We start from the raw sequence: 11,250 nt of genomic DNA, 5'->3' as shown, positions 1-11,250 counted from the left end.
ATATATATATATATATATATATATATATATATATATATATATACATATATATATATATATATATATATATATATATATATATATATATATATATATATATATATATATACATATATATATATATATATATATATATACATGTGAGTATATATACAACCCTTAGATGTTGTCCAAAAGTTTTTTCGATATTTTGTTGACAAAAAGTAAAAATTAAAATGCAAGAACGGAATTTTTTTTTTTTAATAATGATAGACTGCCTGCCCCAACCAAACCCTTAGTCGATGTAGCAGCACTCCCTTGCGGGTCAGGCTATTTGTCAGTCGATATAGCAGCACTCCCTTGCGAGTCAGGCTATTTGTCAGTCGATGTAGCAGCACTCCCTTGCGAGTCAGGCTATTTGTCAGTCGATGTAGCAGCACTCCCTTGCGAGTCAGGCTATAAGATAGTCGATGTAGCAACACTCCGCGCATGATTTACAGTAAAAAAAATAAAAATAAAAACATTTTATTAAAAAAAATAAAAATAAAAACATTTTATTAAAAAAAATAAAAAAAAAACATTGTTTATATTGTTAAAATCATTCACAATGTTTTTAAAACATTCTGGTCAATTAAATTTGCGTTTTTGTGGTTTTTTTAAAAAACGATTAATTTGTAATTAAATTAATGGTTTTTACTTTCGTCCAACACGGAAATGTTGGACGAAAGTTAAAAGTAATTAAAAGTGACGTATATGTTGGCGTAAGAATCACTTTTTTCCTTCCGCTCTTCCCAAAGCCAACAAACTATAGATATATATATATATATACATATATATAAATATATATATATATATATATATAGTTCTATAGTTTGTTGGCTTTAGGAAGAGCGGAAGGAAAAAAGTGATTCTTACGCCAACACATACGTCACTTTTAATTACTTTTAACTTTCGTCCAACATTTCCGTGTTGGACGAAAGTAAAAACCATTAATTTAATTACAAATTAATCGTTTTTTAAAAAAGCCACAAAAACGCAAATTTAATTGACCAGAATGTTTTTAAAAACATTCTGAATGTTTTTATAACATTTTGAATGTTTTTAATAATATAAACAATGTTTTTATTTTTATTTTTTTTTAATAAAATGTTTTTATTTTTATTTTTTTTAATAAAATGTTTTTATTTTTATTTTTTTTACTGTAAATTATGCGCGGAGTGTTGCTACATCGACTATCTTATAGCCTGACTCGCAAGGGAGTGCTGCTACATCGACTGACAAATAGCCTGACTCGCAAGGGAGTGCTGCTACATCGACTGACAAATAGCCTGACTCGCAAGGGAGTGCTGCTACATCGACTGACAAATAGCCTGACCCGCAAGGGAGTGCTGCTACATCGACTGAGGGTTTGGTAGGGGCAGGCAGTCTATCATTTTTAAAAAAAAATAATTCCGGTCTTGCATTTTAATTTTTACTTTTTGTCAACAAAATATCGAAAAAACTTTCGGACAACATCTAAGGGTTCTATATATATATATATATATATATATATATATATATATATATATATATATATATATATATATATATATATATATATATATATATATATATATATATATATATATATATATATGCATATATAAATTAGTAGAAAATCACTTAACAAAACTTTCTACTCATTTTACACTGTATTTCATTAATAAAGACGGATCAGATTTTCTGATGAGTAGATTGATGAAACACAATTTGAAATGAGAAAAAATTTTTAGTAGATGATTTTTTTCTACTTTACATATGCATATATATATATATATATAAATATATATATATATATATATATATATATATATATATATATACATATATATTTATATATAGATATATATATATATATATATATATATATATATATATATATATATATATATATATATATAGTTCTATAGTTTGTTGGCTTTAGGAAGAGCGGAAGGAAAAAAGTGATTCTTACGCCAACACATACGTCACTTTTAATTACTTTTGACTTTTGTCCAACATTTCCGTGTTGGACGAAAGTAAAAACCATTAATTTAATTACAAATTAATCGTTTTTTAAAAAAACCACAAAAACGCAAATTTAATTGACCAGAATGTTTTTAAAAACATTCTGAATGTTTTTATAACATTTTGAATGTTTTTAACAATATAAACAATGTTTTTATTTTTATTTTTTTTAATAAAATGTTTTTATTTTTATTTTTTTTAATAAAATGTTTTTATTTTTATTTTTTTTACTGTAAATCATGCGCGGAGTGTTGCTACATCGACTATCTTATAGCCTGACTCGCAAGGGAGTGCTGCTACATCGACTGACAAATACCCTGACTCGCAAGGGAGTGCTGCTACATCGACTGACAAATAGCCTGACTCGCAAGGGAGTGCTGCTACATCGACTGACAAATAGCCTGACCCGCAAGGGAGTGCTGCTACATCGACTGAGGGTTTGGTTGGGGCAGGCAGTCTATCATTATTAAAAAAAAAAATTCCGGTCTTGGATTTTAATTTTTACTTTTTGTTAACAAAATATCGAAAAAACTTTCGGACAACATCTAAGGGTTCTATATATATATATATATATATATATATACATATACATATATATATATATATATATATATATATATATATATATATATATATATATATATATATATATATATATATATATATATATATATATATATATATATATATATATATATATATATATATATATATATATATATACATATACATATATATATATATATATATATATATATATATATATATATATATATATATATATATATATATATATATATATATATAAATATATATATATATATATATAGATCTATATTGTGTTGGCTTTTGGAAGAGCGGAAGGAAAAAAGTGATTCTTACGCCAACACATACGTCACTTTTAATTACTTTTGACTTTCGTCCAACATTTCCGTGTTGGACGAAAGTAAAAACCATTAATTTAATTACAAATTAATCGTTTTTTAAAAAAGCCACAAAAACGCAAATTTAATTGACCAGAATGTTTTTAAAAACATTCTGAATGTTTTTATAACATTTTGAATGTTTTTAATAATATAAACAATGTTTTTATTTTTATTTTTTTTTAATAAAATGTTTTTATTTTTATTTTTTTTAATAAAATGTTTTTATTTTTATTTTTTTTACTGTAAATTATGCGCGGAGTGTTGCTACATCGACTATCTTATAGCCTGACTCGCAAGGGAGTGCTGCTACATCGACTGACAAATAGCCTGACTCGCAAGGGAGTGCTGCTACATCGACTGACAAATAGCCTGACTCGCAAGGGAGTGCTGCTACATCGACTGACAAATAGCCTGACCCGCAAGGGAGTGCTGCTACATCGACTGAGGGTTTGGTAGGGGCAGGCAGTCTATCATTTTTAAAAAAAAATAATTCCGGTCTTGCATTTTAATTTTTACTTTTTGTCAACAAAATATCGAAAAAACTTTCGGACAACATCTAAGGGTTCTATATATATATATATATATATATATATATATATATATATATATATATATATATATATATATATATATATATATATATATATGCATATATAAATTAGTAGAAAATCACTTAACAAAACTTTCTACTCATTTTACACTGTATTTCATTAATAAAGACGGATCAGATTTTCTGATGAGTAGATTGATGAAACACAATTTGAAATGAGAAAAAATTTTTAGTAGATGATTTTTTTCTACTTTACATATGCATATATATATATATATATAAATATATATATATATATATATATATATATATATATATATATACATATATATTTATATATAGATATATATATATATATATATATCTATATATATATATATATATATATATAGTTCTATAGTTTGTTGGCTTTAGGAAGAGCGGAAGGAAAAAAGTGATTCTTACGCCAACACATACGTCACTTTTAATTACTTTTGACTTTTGTCCAACATTTCCGTGTTGGACGAAAGTAAAAACCATTAATTTAATTACAAATTAATCGTTTTTTAAAAAAACCACAAAAAGGCAAATTTAATTGACCAGAATGTTTTTAAAAACATTCTGAATGTTTTTATAACATTTTGAATGTTTTTAACAATATAAACAATGTTTTTATTTTTATTTTTTTTAATAAAATGTTTTTATTTTTATTTTTTTTAATAAAATGTTTTTATTTTTATTTTTTTTACTGTAAATCATGCGCGGAGTGTTGCTACATCGACTATCTTATAGCCTGACTCGCAAGGGAGTGCTGCTACATCGACTGACAAATACCCTGACTCGCAAGGGAGTGCTGCTACATCGACTGACAAATAGCCTGACTCGCAAGGGAGTGCTGCTACATCGACTGACAAATAGCCTGACCCGCAAGGGAGTGCTGCTACATCGACTGAGGGTTTGGTTGGGGCAGGCAGTCTATCATTATTAAAAAAAAAAATTCCGGTCTTGGATTTTAATTTTTACTTTTTGTTAACAAAATATCGAAAAAACTTTCGGACAACATCTAAGGGTTCTATATATATATATATATATATATATATATACATATACATATATATATATATATATATATATATATATATATATATATATATATATATATATATATATATATATATATATATATATATATATATATATATATATATATATATATATATATATATATATATATATATATATATATATATATATATATATATATATATATATACATATACATATAATATATATATATATATATATATATATATATATATATATATATATATATATATATATATATATATATATATATATATATATATATATATATATATATATATATATAGTTCTATAGTTTGTTGGCTTTAGGAAGAGCGGAAGGAAAAAAGTGATTCTTACGCCAACACATACGTCACTTTTAATTACTTTTGACTTTCGTCCAACATTTCCGTGTTGGACGAAAGTAAAAACCATTAATTTAATTACAAATTAATCGTTTTTTAAAAAAACCACAAAAACGCAAATTTAATTGACCAGAATGTTTTTAAAAACATTCTGAATGTTTTTATAACATTTTGAATGTTTTTAACAATATAAACAAAGTTTTTTTTTTATTTTTTTTAATAAAATGTTTTTATTTTTATTTTTTTCAATAAAATGTTTTTATTTTTATTTTTTTTCTGTAAATCATGCGCGGAGTGTTGCTACATCGACTATCTTATAGCCTGACTCGCAAGGGAGTGCTGCTACATCGACTGACAAATAGCCTGACTTGCAAGGGAGTGCTGCTACATCGACTGACAAATAGCCTGACTCGCAAGGGAGTGCTGCTACATCGACTGACAAATAGCCTGACCCGCAAGGGAGTGCTGCTACATCGACTGAGGGTTTGGTTGGGGCAGGCAGTCTATCATTATTAAAAAAAAAAAATTCCGGTCTTGCATTTTAATTTTTACTTTTTGTCAACAAAATATCGAAAAAACTTTCGGACAACATCTAAGGGTTGTATATATATATATACATATATATATATATATATATATATATATATATATATATATATATATATATATATATATATATATATATATATATATATATATATATCCAGCCAGCAAAAAATAATTGACCCAATGTTGGCCTAATGCATCGACTTACATTGGCACAATGTTGGAATAATGCGTTGGGCCAATACCGAAATGATCATTGGTGCAAGGTTTTACCAATGCTCTTTGGCTAATGTTAGAAACGTACGTTTAGCCGATGCTTAAAATATGTTAAACCAATTTTCGTTAAAATTAAAAGAAAATCTGTTTAAAATGAAGCAGGTCAATAAGGTAATAAATTCAAATATTGAGAGAAAAGTTTTTGGTTAAAATGTTTAAATATTTCTTATAAATAAACAATTGTTTAAACTATATAATTTTTACAATTAATTATAATTGGTTGTCAATAGAATCTGGGATTACATTTTGTGTGTGTAATCGTCTACTCCCTCTTTCAGGATCATTTCTCCCTCCTTCGCGGTCACATGACTGGGGCAGCCAAATCTTTAAAAGTTGCTCAACACTTGAGGTGGTTACATTGCTCAGTAACTTGTTCTTTTTAACAATATCTAAGAAAAAATTGTAATATCTTTATTTGTACTTTTTTACTTACAATTAAAAATTATCTATTAACTAGTTTATTTAATTAAAATATTTACAATTGTTTTTTTAAAAGAACAAAAACATATAAGGTGGTCAAAAAACTGCAAAACTTAAACTGTTTTGGGTCTTTATTTGTTGCAAAAATAATGATTACACCATATTATAAAAAGGTTATAAATAAAATAAATACAAATAATTTTATTATTTTAGCTTCTGTTTGTTTTAGTTTAGTGTTAGTCTTTCAGATTGCCGACGTTAATTCAAAGGATTTTTATATAAATTAGTGGCGCCAATTCAGCAAAAACTTGGGTGGGGGAAAATTGTGAAAACAAGTTGACTACCCCTATCTGCCATAACAAAATCAAAACATTGAGCGTTTTTCATTGAAAAGTCTTTAAAGACTTTTGTTTATTAGGGGAAGGCTATGGCTCCTTTGCCCCCCTCCCCCTAATTGGCGCCTCTGATATAAATCTATATATATAACCATTTTAATGATCAAAACAGTTTTTAAATTCCGAATAAAACAAAAATATTATTTGAAATAGCTTATTGAAAACTCTATGACTTACTGACAATAAGAGAAGTTATTTCATGTTGCCAATTCCAATCTTTCCACTTCTGCCAGCAAAGCTTAATTGCAACGATAATCCCTTTGAGAAAAGCGTTCTTAACAATCTGCGAGTTGTATCGCTAATATTTGTTCCTCCATTTTGACCAAGATGATTTACCTTGATTAATATCAATTAATATGATTTACTAGTTATTTCTAATTAGTCTTAAAACAATAGATATAAAAAGCTAAAAAATAAAATCTTTTAAAAATCCTGTTTCAATTTTTTTAAGATTAGAATATTATTCAACATATACAATATTAAAAAATATATATATACAAATTATGAAAATAACATACTAATAACTTAAAAGTAGTATTTTCTTTCAGCTTCTCATCAAAATCTGTTAGTGCTTGTATGCAATCAAGAGGAAAGCTTATGCCTTTCGGCAAAGTTTCTAAACTTTTGTGTTGGGTTACAGAATTAAGTATTGCATTCAAAATCTGTGAATGCATAGCCTGTTTTGTCTCTATTGAAGCAAGTCTGGTGAGAATCATTTGTAGATCTTTTGGCAGTATTCCTACAATTTAATGTCATTAAATTAAACTTTATTAGCTATTGATTGCTTGGCAAGAGCGTCATTACGCATCAAAACCAATTAACTATTTGTTATGTGCCTAAGATCACAACATTTAAAATATAGCAACAACATTAGCAAAAAAATTGCGATTAAACTATTTATTCCAGCACAAATAATTGTATATGTATAAATTATTTGAAATAAAAGTTGAAATAAAATTACGATAAAAACTTGATACTAGGCATAAAAAACATTACCAGAGATAGCATTGGTTGTTGACAACGGAGATGAATTAGTCATACATGGGGAATACAAGTTGAAATTTTGCTGAAGTTGATTATTCGATTTAAAAGTTTCTGGTAATACAACTGGACAAGATTATATTATAAAATCCTCCTCATTCTCTTCATTTGATATGTTTAACTGCCGTTGTTTTAAATTTGGAGCAGCTATCACAGAATTAACTAAAAACAAATCAATTGAAAGATATGCTTCTTCTTATTTTCTATGGATTATGAAAAACAACCTATTGAATACATAGCAGTTAAATGCATTAACCACTTTGTATATTATAGCATTAAAAACACAACTATAATACAGTTTGGGGTCGTCCATAAAATACGTATGAAAATAAAGTACATTGACATAAATTCCACTTCAATTTTTTTTTAGGTGGGGGAGGGGGTAATTCACAAGCATACATACTTTAAAGGAGTATCTTAAAAGTACGCATGGCAACAAGGGGAGGGTCAAATTACAAATTTATTGGCGTACGCACTTTATGGACAACCCTTATATAAATAACTATTGTATTATAAATTTTTTTCACATAAAATTTTCAAAGGCCATTATAAAAGATTTGCAGGTTGACTATGTCATGTGACATGTGTAGCAATGATGAAAATTTTTATATGTATAACAATTCAAAAATATTTAAAAAAATCATAATTTTAAAATTGTAAACAAATAACAAGAATTAAAAATTGTAATAACAATATAATAAAATAAATATATATTGTATTAATTATTATTTAACTAACAATAAATCAACTTTAAAAAAACAATTAAAATTCATTGCAGAAATTTTAAATTGTAAAATTTGCTTTTTACCTGATGAATTCATTGTTTTATTCTCCCCTAAAGAAAAATGTTATCATTATTATTAGTATTATTATTGTTGTTATTATTATTATATTACAGCACATTTCATAATACAGCAGTTAATAAGACTTATTAAATACTTGTAAACTTTACATGTAGAATAAATAATAAACAGAAATATTTACATAGTGGAATAATATATTTGTAAATCATCAAGTTAAAGCAGCTTTTAATCTTGTTAAAGAACTTTGTTTTAAGAAATTTATATTTACCTAAAGTTGTATTGGATACTACTGTCTGCAATGGTTTAGCTGTAATTTTAGTATTTCTAAGCCTAGGATGAAATGTAAGCTTGTTAGGCTGAATGCTTGACTTCACTAAAGAGTTGGTCAGTCCTTAAGGAACAATTGGACTTATAAGCACTGTATTACTATCCTCATTATGTTCTTCACCAGAAGATGAAAAATTATTTCTACGCTTTTTTAAAAAAAATATTGCTCATCATGATCTGTGTCAAGAGCTGAGGTGTCCAATTCAGCTTGTTTTAAATTTTGACGAGCTCTCTCATGACTTGCTAAAGTAAAAAATAAAATAGAGCATAAATCTTTCTCTTAGAAATATTGTAAAACTCTCCTATGTAAAAGTTATTTGAAATAAAAATATCTAGTTGTAAAATAATTAACATTAGTTTCATTGATTTTAATGAATTGATTTTAATGCAATGTCAAAAGGATATAATTAATCAAAGGTAAAATATTTATCAAGTACCGTATAAATGTAATGTTCTAGCTGGCAGCTGCTCCCAAGATGTTTTTGGTTCTTCTTTTTTTTGTATAGAATTTTCTAATCGACTACCACGATAAGGGGGCCAGTAACATAGACTTACATTGAGAATCCATTTTAATGGCACTATGGCTACTAAGTTATCATTTATAAAGTGCATAATAGCAAACTCCATTTCTTTGAATAACCTAAGAAAAAATTTATAATAACGATTCAAGTACGAATTATTGCAAACATATTAATTACCTTAATTAACTTTGATTTGCTATTCCCATCATTTAAAAAATAAAAAAAAAATTTCCAACATATTTAACAACACATTTAACTAAACACTTTTCTTCTTATATAGTCTATATGTTTAAAAAAATAAATTTTTTTAAACAAAATAAAAATAAAATTTTTAATGATCAATAGAATATTAAACAACAAAATGAATAATGCATTTTTAATCCATTAAAATAAGGCATAAGTTTTATAAGTTAACATCTAGTTTTCAAGTTTTGTAAAACACTTTACACATCCACAAGAAGGATAGTTATCCTATTATGGATAATATCCAATAATATATATATATATATAATATTCATGAATCAAAAAAAAAAAAGTGAAAAAAAATATTTTCTGAAAAAATTACAGATAGAAACAACATTTCAATCAATTAAGACAGTAATTATGAATGATTAATAAGTTTATACTAAACTATAATAAAGTTTAAGTTCAACTAGCACATTTCAATGAGAAAAATATATTTTTTAAAATAAAAATAAAATTTTGATTTAAAATAAAATAAATAAAAACTATAACAAAATTTAATGCAACAGAGGTATAATAAAATATTCTGATGAATCATCATTTGTAGGAAGACATTTCTTGAAAACCACTGAAACAGACAAAAGTTGCAATTTAGATAAACTGATCTAGAAACTTTACAACTTCCTAATTTTGTTGATGAAATAGGATACATAAATCCATCATATACAGTTAGGAATTTTTCACAAACAAATGTTACATCATTATTCATAAGTAGTATATTACGAATAAGACATGGTACACCATCATCAGCAATAAAACGTTTATCTCTATTTGATGTTGACAATACCCATTTCTCTAACTGAACTTTTTTAAACTGTTTTGCGTGTTCAAAACCATGAAACAAAGGGCCATTTAAATGCTCACCTTTAAGTAAATTAAGCAAGTTATTAGTAACATCATTTTTTAAATTTCGGCATAGTTTTCTCTCTCCTAACCTTCTAACTATGTGCTGAATCAGAAATTGCGGTTTTCTAATCATTTTTTTTAACTGGCCTAACAGATTCTCAAAAGGAAAACAGCTAAAATTATTTAATGAACCAAGCATTTGCACATCTTTAGATAAATGAATAAGGCAGTGAACATTGTAAACAAGAAACCATTTACCATAAAGTCTTTTACCTTCATTTACAAATAAAACAAGTAAATTGTGAGCATATTCAAAACAATTCTTCGAAAACACTGGATCTATTAATATTGTTATTGCTACATTCAGCAACATAAAATGGTTGTACAAGGGCAATGGTAAAGTATTTGAAAGCACTAATGGACCTAGATAAAGTAAAAATAGACGAAATTCAGTAGCTTTCCAGCGTAAAACTTCATGAGCAGAGCGACACTTTCTTGAAAAATCAGATGGGATATATTGTGCTAAGGAATGTAGACTATCGGACAACTGACCCATTGCACGAGTACCGATTCAAACATGCAAAGGGCCTTCCGGACCTTTCCAATAACGAAACAATCGCTTCATGACTCTTAAACAAATCAGATGTATATAGTCTAATCCAAACTGACCTACAAAACCAACATATAAAGGTTTTAGAGGAGACACGTGGTGATGATGTTTTTTGTTAATCATATGAATCATATGAAAAAAAGATAAGTCTGTTCGTAGTGGTGCATTGATTTCAGGAAAAATTAATTTGCCATCATGCTCACCATTAGTTGTGCATTTTTCACAAGCATTATATCTGGAGTGACCTTTTATTCCCTTGATAAATGCTCTTGCAGGCGCATCACATACAAATGA

General features: G+C 26.4%; 1 protein-coding gene across 1 annotated transcript; it reads right to left on the bottom strand.

The window, feature by feature from the left end:
- Positions 1-5,889: 5,889 nt before the first annotated feature.
- Positions 5,890-9,629, bottom strand: LOC136090456 (uncharacterized). The gene is made up of 6 exons (XM_065817136.1): positions 8,678-9,629; positions 8,415-8,441; positions 7,562-7,768; positions 7,084-7,304; positions 6,743-6,901; positions 5,890-6,139 (listed from the first exon to the last, which is right to left on the bottom strand). Exons 3-5 carry the CDS (start codon positions 7,602-7,604, stop codon positions 6,758-6,760), a joined length of 408 nt encoding a protein of 135 aa, XP_065673208.1. The 5' UTR covers positions 7,605-7,768; positions 8,415-8,441; positions 8,678-9,629; the 3' UTR covers positions 5,890-6,139; positions 6,743-6,757.
- Positions 9,630-11,250: the final 1,621 nt, after the last annotated feature.

The sequence above is a fragment of the Hydra vulgaris genome, chromosome 14 (assembly GCF_038396675.1).
Source record: "Hydra vulgaris chromosome 14, alternate assembly HydraT2T_AEP".
NCBI classification, from domain to species: domain Eukaryota; kingdom Metazoa; phylum Cnidaria; class Hydrozoa; order Anthoathecata; family Hydridae; genus Hydra; species Hydra vulgaris.
This window is presented reverse-complemented; position numbering and strand designations above follow the sequence as displayed.